This window comes from Rutidosis leptorrhynchoides, chromosome 1 (assembly GCF_046630445.1).
Source record: "Rutidosis leptorrhynchoides isolate AG116_Rl617_1_P2 chromosome 1, CSIRO_AGI_Rlap_v1, whole genome shotgun sequence".
Lineage (NCBI taxonomy): Eukaryota > Viridiplantae > Streptophyta > Magnoliopsida > Asterales > Asteraceae > Rutidosis > Rutidosis leptorrhynchoides.
The window spans coordinates 407,316,712-407,328,770 of NC_092333.1; the positions used below are offsets into that span (position 1 = coordinate 407,316,712).

At 33.7% G+C, this 12,059-nt stretch overlaps 1 protein-coding gene across 1 annotated transcript; it reads left to right on the forward strand.

Moving 5' to 3' along the window:
* The first annotated feature begins 1,091 nt into the window (after positions 1–1,091).
* On the forward strand, positions 1,092–2,433 carry LOC139871666 (photosystem I reaction center subunit psaK, chloroplastic-like). The gene is made up of 3 exons (XM_071859385.1): positions 1,092–1,248; positions 1,955–2,038; positions 2,133–2,433. The coding sequence occupies exons 1-3, from the start codon at positions 1,165–1,167 to the stop codon at positions 2,358–2,360; spliced, it is 396 nt and encodes a 131-aa protein (XP_071715486.1). The 5' UTR covers positions 1,092–1,164; the 3' UTR covers positions 2,361–2,433.
* The last annotated feature ends 9,626 nt before the right edge of the window (positions 2,434–12,059 follow it).

The window sequence follows — 12,059 nt, forward strand, 5'->3', positions numbered from 1 at the left end:
GGATGGATGGTACAATTTTTAAAAGTAACTTTCCTAGACTTTTTCATCTCGAGGCGGATAAAGAGTGAAAGTTAGCCGATCATTTGGTGGAGGGTGTTTGGACTTGGAATTGAGTTAGGGACTTTCAAGGATCTCGAACGGCATTTCAGCTAAATGAGTTGATATCGGCTTTAGGTAACGAGGAACTAACAAACTCGATCGATTCATGAATGTGGTCTATAGCATCTGATGGGGTCTTTTAAGTCGGTAATATTAGAAAATTCATAGATAGTCCAGTTCTTCATGGTGGTTCGATGAGCACGTCATGGGTGAGATCTTTGCCCAGAAAAGTTAACATTTTTAGTTGGAGAGTTGAGTTAGACAGGTTGCCTACACGTCGTATATCTCGGCTCGCGGCATGGAGATTAATGACACTGGGTGCTTTTTGTGTTCGTATATGGTGGAATCTCTATCACATGTTTTGTTCACGTGTGAGATTGTTGCAGAAATTTGGAGGAAAGTTTAAATGTGGGTAGATGTCCTGTTTCCAAGATTTGAAGATTAGGCCGAGTATCGAGCATGAGACCAAGGGTGGAACACAAATTCGGGTTCAAAGCTGCGGTTATATAACATTTTTGCTACAACTACTTGAATTTTTTGGAGGTACCAGAACGATGTTTTATTTGCTTCAAAGAAATTGAAGAAAAAAGAGTTATTTTGAATTTATTCGTATCTACTCATTTAATTGGATTACAGATTGAGGCAAAGAATTTATCAGTTGGAACAATTGGCTTTTAAAGTCATTATAATGTGTTGGTTTCTGCCCCTCTCTAGTTTTTTGCTAGTGAAGTGTTAGATTTAATAAATTTGACGTTCAAAAAAAAAAACATTTTATACATTAAATATACATTATAGTATAAGTGTACTTTGTACATTTGACTAAATTTTAAAAAGACACTCCTGTATTTTATTTATTATGAAAGACTAGAAGAATAACAAGATCTATGTGGATATGGAATTGTCCAGTGATATAATGCCATGTAAGCACAAGGATCAAAGGTTATCCTACATCTAAGTTTCCATGGCCACAAACTTAAGTCTTTTATGTGGTTTCTGCTTTTAATAACATTTCATAAACTCCAATTTTCAAACTCAGGAGACTTCAAGTTTTTTCTGCATCAAAAAATGGCAACTGCTATGATGACATCTCTTCCTCAATTCACTGGTTTAAAGGCCACCTCACCATCACTTTCCCCACTCAAAAACATGGTTAGCTCATTTTTTATTTTTTATTTTTAGTTTTCAATCCATATATATGTATATGTATATGTATATATATATATTTTCTAATCCAGCCAGAAAGAAATTATAAGTTTGAGTGTTTTTTACTTCAGAAATACAGTGTATAAACTGTTCATTAGAAAATGTTAGTTAGGTGCTAAAATGTGAGTATGTGACTAACAAAAAAGAATATCACTAAATAGATTGATAAATTGTCTAGATATTATGGGTTTTTCAACTATACATATTGATGAAAAAAAAAGTTGCAAAGGTTTTTCCTATTCGGGTTATGCGAGAAAGGCGAGCAATTCAACCTCATACTCTAGTGTACGTAGCCCATCAGTAATACTTTTTGATTATTTCCAACCCTTCCCTGACCACTCCAAGATTTCAACCTGGGACCTCTTGCAAGGATATTAAGGCTCAACATCTTGATGATTTTTACTTAATTTCATGTTTGGATTGTCACAATTAAATTAAGTAAAATAAACTACTGTATAAGACAATGGTTGTAGTTCAATAGAATTAGCTAAACACAAGTATCTAATAAAGTTGAGGTGATCAGTGTTTTCTTTGTCACATTGTTTATCTTATATCTTATATTCTTGTATAAAAGAGAAATAAATAAATCACTTGTACTTATATATCATTGTTTAAATTTCTTAAGTACAAATATTTGACTGCCCATTTTCAGGTAGCATTGCCTATGAAACCCATAGGTAAGGGAAAGGGAGCTCTTGGTGTTCGTTGTGATTTCATCGGTTCATCCACAAATTTGGTAAACAATTTCTACCTGTATTTATACTAACAATTCAATGAACATAGCGAAGCAATAAAATAAAGACATAACGGCTTTGATGTTTATTTAATAGATTATGGTGACATCAACAACTCTGATGTTGTTCGCTGGTCGATTTGGGTTAGCACCATCTGCAAATAGGAAGGCAACCGCTGGGCTAAAGCTCGAGGTTAGGGATTCAGGTCTTCAAACAGGCGACCCTGCTGGTTTTACTCTAGCCGATACCTTAGCTTGTGGGACCGTTGGTCACATTATCGGTGTTGGAGTTGTTTTGGGACTTAAGAACATTGGGGCAATCTAGACTTGTAATTTGGAAACAAATTATAATGTTAATAACATCTTCTTGTTTAAAGTTTATTCATTATTATTATTATTATCTATATATCTATATCTATATTGAGTATGAGTATATAAGTTGTTTGTGTGAAGGTTTAGAACCTCTAACATTATTATGCGCACGATGACATTAATAATAACATGTAATTCACTATATAGTCCTCGTATTAATAGCACTGGGTGTCCGTGTCCCTTTGTCAAGTTTCATTTCGGTGTCGAAAATGGACCTTGAAATTGACTAAAGTGGGGGTTCGTTCGGTGTTCATTTCAGTGTCCATTTCAGGGTCGATTTTAATCATGGACCAATAAGAAAAGAGAATAATTTAAAAAGAAAAAAAAAGGTTGAAATCACCGTCGCAACAACGGTGGGAAGGGACGGCGAAATTAAACCCGGGGCGGTATCCATGTCCTTCTAGCGTTGGTGATGGACGGCAGAATTGAAGCCGGACACCGCGTGCTCTAAGGCATCAATAATTTAATCAGTTCAAGGAGTTTTAAATTTGACGTACTCAATAAAAAAGAACATACATAAATTGGTTTGAGTGAACATAGGGTTTTGTCCTGCGATCTACTCACCGTTTTGTCAAAACTAACTGGAATTTATAATATTGATTAAAAAAAAAATAAACAATAAAATATATGATTAATAATGTATCTAATGATAAGAGTTATACCTAAGAAAATATTTTAAACATTAATAATGATAACGATGACCATTGCAGACTTGCCTCAATGGTATTCTCACACTTTGTGTGTGGGGCTTGGAGCTTAAGTCATGGGTTCGAGCCTCTGGCCATCCTGTTAATCAGGCTTGCGTGCGTGCATGACAAATGAGAGTATTCGATGTCGACTACTTGTTTTAAAAAAAAAAAAATAATGATGATGATGATGCATAAAGGTTAGTAATGTAGTTATTTAAAGCATTATTATCATTTAGCAACGTATAAGTAAATAATATATCTCACATATATTATTAAGCATAACACTAAGAGTTATATTTGGAAAACTACATGCTAGAAGTTTATTTTATAAGTTAGTTCAACTATATTATATTTTTCTAGAACTTACTTTATTCATAAATTGTAAGTATTTGTTACTCAAATAATGCTAGTAGATTAACTTTATAAAATAATAAATTTAAGCTCTCATAAATTTATCGTTCGAACACACTTATAATAGGTGTACAACATTTAAGTCGTAACGTATTTTCATATCTCACTACAAGAAAACTGACTTTATAGGACCCCAAAAGGGTCCTAAAAAGCCCATTCTTAGGACCTTTGGCCTGATAGGACCTTCAAACTAGTGGATGTATAGGTGGGCGTCCTATTAACCAAAAAGGGTCCTAACGGCCATAGGACCTTTTTCATGAGTCCTATTAACATCATAGAAAGGGTCCTTATGTAGTGACATATTAGAACCCTTTTATAATATATTATGACGCATAAATTTGTATTGTTAGAACATATTAGGACTCCAAAAAAGTGTACTATTATAATTTAGTATCACAAAAAAGGGTCCTAATATAACTAGTTAATTAAGTACCACAAAAAAGGATTCTAATATAATTTAGTATCACAAAAAATGGTCATAATATAATTTAGTACCACAAAAAAGGGTCCTAATAAAACTAGATGTTAATTAGGTACCACAGAAAATGGTCCTAATATAATTTAGTACCACAAAAAATGGTCACAATATAACTATATGTTAATTAAGTACCACAAAAAGAGGTCCTAATATAAGTAGATGTTAATTTTGTAACACAAAAAAGAGTCATAATATAAGTATAGGTTAGTACCCAAAAAAGGGGTCCTAACAACTAATAGGAGTTTCGAATATCCTGTTCGGATATTCGGGTCGATTTGGGGTTTTGGGCCAGGTTATGGTAATTGGGTCTTTCTAGCCCAGTTCAGATAATTGAGCCTTTTGGATGTGGTTATGCTAATTGGCCCGTTTATACTTACTGGGCCTTTTGGGCCCGATTATGCTATTTGTGCCTTACGGGACTGCTTCAGCTATCTGGGCCGTTCGGGCCTGCTTCAGCTATCTAGGCCTTTTGGGCCTGCTTCAGCTATTTGGGGCTGTTAGGTCCGGTTTTGCTAATTGGGCATGTCGCCACGTTTAAGCTTACTGGGCCTTTTGTGCCCGGTAATGCTATTTGGGCCTTACGGGCCCGATTCAGCCATTTGGGCCTTTCGGGCTTGCTTCAGCTATTTGGTCCTTTAGGTCCTGGTTCGGATCCAGTTTTCTTTTGATGCATTAATTTATTATTCATTACGATTACAATAAATTTTAAATTACAAAACAAATATTAATATTGTTTCAATCCAAATAATATTACTGATTATAGATTATAATATTTTTTCAACACTACAAATGCAAGAGCATGTCTAGGTAACATCAACATATTACAGATCATTTTCTCAAACACATGCACAAACTCATAAAACAATTAATATTCATGTTTAAACATTATAATCAAACCGGCCAGCATTACAAAACACACAAAGTCTTCAACCCGCCACCATCTATCTTGATCACTCAGCAAAATCTGCCACGTACAATTAAACCATCCATGTATAAGCATAAAGGTGCACATTATAAAAATGAATCATAGTTTTAGTACAAAATTAACAAAGACATACCTTGATTAACGCAGTAGGCCAAGCAGTAGACGTACCAATGACGTTATGAATGAATCTCGTATGCTCAAATGGCCTAAGCAAAACTTCATTTCTTTCGATGGCCACTTGAAGCTCTACCTCACACCAACCAGCTCCAAGTTCTGTCTGCAAAACAACGGTAGTTGGATCCATGCTTACCAACTTTCCTCTTGCTACCTTGTTGTTTGTGATGCTTTTTACATACACTTCATCTCTCACCTAAATTTAGTTTTCAAAAAAACATTTATGAACGCTACAAGGGTAGAAAAACTGTAAGGTAAGCTATTAAATTGAAACATACCTTTAAACGTTTAATAATCGAACCATTATCCTGAACACCCGAACCTTCATTCTCAACACCAGAACCATGATTCTTCCGAGTCAACTGGGCTTTTAACCTTGAATTTTCATCAATAAGACTTGAGTTGAGCATTCTCCTTACGAATGGCTGATCGACCAGGTACTACGCCCAACAAGTCTTTAGCACGAACGCCAAGTCCATATGTTTGGGCAGAACCAGAATTATTGTGCCCCATTACCTGGAAAAAAAATCGTCTGGTCCAGGTGTATCAGTTTCACCGTCTACAAGTTTGTCCGTAAGTTCTTTCATTTGTTTCTGCATAAAAAAACTTAATATGTAAACAGGTATATAAATATATGTCATGCAACATATTTCGGTATGGAAGAAATTGTTGGAAAACTGAAAGGACCCGTCCTAATCCACCTGGACGAAGTCATCAACATTTGATCCCATTGCGATGATCGGCTCCAAGTAATGTCCTTATATTGAGCAAATGCACAGCGGAAGAATTAATTCGTACCTGAGAATAAACATGCTTTAAAGTGTCAACTAAAAGGTTGGTGAGTTCATAGGTTTATCATAACAATCATTTCAATATGTTAATAGACCACAAGATTTCATAATCATAAACATAATACACTCGCAAGTGTATGTAAAGCATTCTAAGTGGTTGAGCACTTGGTAACCATACTTAACATTTAATCAACGTCGCATATTCCCTTAATTATGAAATCTCACTACATCGTACCAAGTGTAGTCACCAAAACGAAGTACTGTGCAACCGTTGAATACTGGTCGTCCAGTCCGGTTGGGGTTGTCAGGCCCGATAGATCTATCAACAGGATTCGCGTTTACAATACCCATGTAAATAGTAGTTACCAAGCTACAGGGAAATATGCCAGTGGTACAACTCAACGTAGAATATATTTTTAAGTACTTGTGTCTATTTTGTAAACATTTATAAAAGCAGCGCATGTATTCTCAGCCTAAAAAAATATATATTGCAAAAGCAATTAAAAAGGGAGAAAATGAAACTCACTTTTGCCTTGAAGGTATTTAATTCGACTTGGTCTCCGATAGATATCACGAACCTAACCATATATATAATATATCAACATATTTTCTTTTTAAGTAATCGTTACATATATATATACTTTTAATACTTTTAATATTTTCTTAGTCCGTGGTTAGCAGTCCGATGTTAGTGGTCCACAATTAGTTGCTTAAATAAAATAAATAAAGACCCCATCGTATTCGTATTGATCAGAATTAATCTCGACCCATGGTACCATGTTGTCAAATGACGTGTTGCGTACATAAAGTACCGTGTTGTCAAATGACGTGTTGCGTACAATCATGAGGTCTTATGATTAATCTTCTCGTGTTGTTTACGGGTGGTCCTGAAATATATAAAATCAAATCATAAGTAATTATATATAAAATATCATATTAATTAGAAAAGATATGATTAATTTACTTTTTCTCCAAATATTTTCGTAGCTAAACTAGCTTCGGATACCCAATCTTGTTTTAGTCGTAGTTTCTTCATTACAACTCCGTTTTTGTTGGTTCAACTTGCCACTTCCTTGGATCAAGTCAAATTTTAAGAATATGAACTGAAAATACCTTAGTTTGTTTACGAAATCAAAGGTTATAGGTCAAACTTTGGTGAAACTTATGAAAGTGATCATTTTCCATCATAAAAACAACATTTAATGATCATTTTTCTAAAAATACTTACACTTTGAGTTAAACCATGAAATTTTTATGTGTTAACATATTCATAAGAAATATCATTTTTCCAGAACATGAACTTCCAATTCAAAGTTCAAGATGGTTTTTAATTATCCAACCCAAAACAGCCCCCGGTTGCACTCCGACGACGTAGATTCAGTTTTTAAGATCTTCTTTGTAAAACCAAGTTATATCTTGTTAGGTTAGCATATCATTATGATATATTATAGGTCTTGAAGTATTTTAAAAGTCAAGTTAGAAGGATCTATTTAGTTTGCGAACAAGTTTGAAATCATTCAAACTATGTTCTTGTTGTTAAAATTTTATACCACAAAATAAGATAGCTATATGAATATGAATTGAATAAGAATATGAACAAGGTTACTACCTCAAGTTACTTGGACAAAGTTACTGCAAAATATAAGAAATAATCTTGGAATCAAAGAGTGGTGGAGTTAGATCAAAAGGTTGGAAGTAAACTTCTTCAAATGGGTGGTTATTTTGATATGTTCTTGAAAGAGTTTTCTTATGGTGTTTAAGGCTTGTAATTGAAGCTAAATGATTGGGAAAATGCTTGGAGATGATCAAGTATGAAGTTAGGAGTATTTTGAGAGAGAAATGAGGGTGTAGGTATAAGAAAATGGAGTGAAGAAATGGTGTTCATTTATAAAAACGTTTTTAGTTTATAAAGAAAGAAAAGGATTCCTAATTTTGTTTTCTTACTAATAATTCATACTACTTAATAAATCCTAGTTACCTCATATCTAGGGCAGTAATAATGTTGATTAGGATGTTGATTTGATGTGTATATACCAATAGTAAATACATATAGAAGCTGGGTATGATACGGGTACATATACCCTAGATATACGTATAGAAATCTTGAGGAAACGGAACGAGAATTCAAATATAGCTATCTTTTGTGAATATACTTATATTGTTTTATGTATTTAAGTCCTTAAAAAGTGATTAAATACATTATATATACGATACATGTATAAGCATTATAGATTATAAGTATATATATCAAAGAATGTTACGTATAGTTATCGTTTTGAAAACTTAAGTTAGTAGTTTCAAAATATACTTATAACTCATTGTCATTAGTACACAATGAGATGTTAAACCATCCTTAGATCATGTTAAATATATATAAATACATATATAAACACAAACGTATAATTATCGTATGTTATATAGTTCGTGATATCATCGGTCATATTGAACGATCAAACGTTGTGTAAAACTCTTTTCAAAAACACAAGTCTCAACAATTTGGATTGCTTATCATGTTGGTATGGTTTAATTTATGTAAATATTAATCTCATAAGTATAATTTGGTCGGAAAATTCCGGGTCATTACAGTACCTACCCGTTAAAGAAATTTTGTCCCCGAAATTTGATAGAGGTTGTTATGGATAACAATAAGAAGGTTTTCATGACAAATATAAGGTGATAATGGAGTTTTATCATCAATGATTAATGTAGATAAAACGATTCGATTATGCGAAGAATATAAATGAGACTATCGTAAAAGAGTGAGATGAGTAAAATATATTCGTCTTAACTGATGACGTAGTTATGATTGATTTCCGGGATTTAAGGAATTTAAAGAGAATCTTACGTAATAAGATTTGGTTCTTTGGTGATTAAGGAAATCAGGATCTTCTTTGATTATATGCAATAATCTGTTTCGATTGCTCTGTCGGATATTTCACTATAAATTCACCCCTTCGTTTCCTTATTTTCCACGACTCACACCTTCTATTCTTTCTCCCTTGATTCTTACTTTAAAGCATTCATCAATATGCTCCATCCAGTCCTGATTCTTGATATACTCCTAACTTTTATATCTGTCATTCTTCTTTTTCATCTACCACCAGAAGAATCTATTTACTTCTACTATACTCTTGTATTTATAGTGTTTCTAATTCTCCCGTGTCTCTATATTGCTATCTGCATCGATATACACGGTTTGTAATTTCGGGGTTATTATCGGAGTTTATATTCTTCATTATTTTTCAGAGCTTCATGCTTTCGTTTTCTCTTCCCGACTTCGAGTCAAGCGAGTAATGGTCCGGAATTCGTAGATATGAAATTCAGAATGAACATAGCTAATGCTCTAAGAAGAAAATGGTAATAGAACGATTTTGATTTGTTAAATTACCAGAATACCCTGGAGAAGACCGAGTCATCCAGAAAAATATTCTCTTGATATGTTTAGAGATTAGATAGAATGTAAGAGTCGTGTAAATGGCACATGATGACGGTACTGTGAATCATCATGCTTCATTAGAAACTCAGCATGACTTACTGTAATATAATGACGTTGATCAAGTGTCATTATATTATACTAATCCTTGCTTCAGTTCCCAACACTACTTCAAAACATTCATATTTTAAACTCGAAGGTTTCAGAATTTAGAACTAACACATTTTCTTTTATGTTGCAGATATTACGGAGAGATAAATGATCTCAGATAAGAATAGTTGTGAAAATATCGCCAGAAATATGGAGGATATTTATAATAGAACATACGAGAATATCTTAGAATTTCTAATATATATGGATGATGAAGAAGATTTGTCTGTGAAGGTTTAGAATGAGAAATAAGATGTTTGCTAACGATTTCAGCAGGCACAGAATCATTTGGATTCTTTGAAGGCAAACTTATTCTTTGTGATTTGTCCACGGCTTTCTTCATAGTTTCGCATAATCCGCTTTTCGGTACTAAATTTTCTATCGAGCGTTCCTAACACTCCTTTCTTTATCATCAAACTTTTGGCCATTAAGATCATCTACAACATGCTACTTCGTCAGCATTTTCAAAGTTAACTGATCTGGGTCATCGGTTATCAAACCGAGGTAGTTTCAGAAGAATTGTGTTTTTAGAATGATTAATCGCTGATGGTAATATTGTGGAATATAAAAGGTTCCCCAGTAACAATAAAGAGTACGCATATATATCGTGGTTATAATAAAGTTATTTCGGATGAAAAGTCGGAGTTGACTTGCTGGAGCTGTGACAAAATTAGCTACTTTAGAAAGGGATTGCAAAACGATCTTCAGTAATAACAATGTCAAAGGAACTAGAACAGATACGTGTCAAACATTTACTCAGTTTCCGAGGGTTTTTCAGATGCATAACTATATGCATCAATCTTTTCTTCCGTAGATGAAGTGCGGTTGGTTTATCCTCTCGATTGAGGTGTTTTTAAGAATCATGATAGATTTGAACGCTGATTGTAATCGTCGAGATACAATGAGGTTTAAGATGAAATCAAGTGGCAATCTTGAAGAAATGTTTAGTTTCATATGTTATAATCAATATTTATATTTATTTTAATTGTCCAATGTCATTAGTCCACAGTCGATAGTCCACAGTAACAGTCCAATAATTCATATATAGTTTAATATATAATGTACGAATTAATTAATACGTGTCGTGACCCGTATACGTCTCAGACTCGATCACAACTCAAACTATATATATTATTGTAGAATCAACCTCAACCCTGTATAGAGAAATCGATCATTACTGCATATAGAGTGTCTATGGTGATTCCAAATAATATATATAGATGCGTCGATATGATATGTCAAAACATTGTATACGTGTCCCGATATTTAAAGTGCGTAAAATAATTACAGAAATTAAATGACGATAAATAAAAGTGCGATAATTAAATTGCGATAAATAAACTGCGGTAAATAAAATGTAATCAGTTAGCTAGGAACAGTTAGCTGGAACAGTTAGCGTGGATTCTTAACAAAATTTTTCATAGTTAATTTGTTTGTTTCTAACAGATTTTATTTTGTCATATGTTTTCTTCATATTCCACTTGTTGGATTCTGGGAAGTCAAAATCCAAATATGAAATTGAATGAAAATGGTTATTTTGCGGTGAACGGATACGTATATCGGTGGTTGTAAGTAGGTGAGTAAATGACTGTTGAATCAGCTTCGACGAATGTACAATGTAACTTATTAAGATGAAATCTAATTATTCCTCGGGTATTACCTACCCGTTAAAAAAAATTTCGCCATTAATATTTTGTACAAAAGAACTTTTAATTACAATCTTTATGAAAACATATATACATATATATTTTCTTCAGATGAAATCATGAATTTAATGAGTTAATATGATATTAATCTCATTTGCTTTTCGGTTTGAGCTAGAATAAGAAATCTCTAAAACTTTTTGAAACCACATATTCTTCGCAGAATATCAATGAAGTTATGGATAAATACTTCATCGTTCATTATTGTTGGTACTCCTTGGTATCTATGGTGCGTATTATGTTGATGTTTGTGGGACAGATTATGATGTCGAGACGTGTGATGCGGATGTTGTTTGTTAGTGGTGATGATGGTATTGTTGATGTTATTGATGGTGGTGCTGATTATGCTGCTGGTGCTACTGCTGGTGTTTGCAACCTTCGCACCATGTTCTCCAAAGCCGTCACGCGAGCGCGGAGTTCGTTAACTTCCGCTAGTACACCGGGATGATTTGCGGTTGGAGCGAGCGAATGAACAAGATTTGTAATATGGGGTAGTATATAATCGTGATGAGATACTCTAGAAATGAGAGAGAAAATGGTGTTTCGAATAGGTTCGCCGGTAAGTGCTTCAGGTTCATCGCCAAGAGGGCAATTTGGTGGATGGAATGGATCACCTTCTTCTTGTCTCCAGTGATTTAGTATATTACGAACCCATCCCCAATTCATCCAGAATAGATGATGGGAAATTGGTTGATCCATTCCGGTGACGCTGCTTTCGGAGCCCGAATGGAAATCTATATCGGCATAACTGTCGGAATCTGAAGAATTCGAACTAGATGCGGAATCCATCTTGTATAATGGGGAAAATGAATTTTTGGTATGGAATAGATTATAGGAGTTAGATTTGGTACTCTTCAATACATAATTTACATATGTATATATAATACCAAAATTCCGT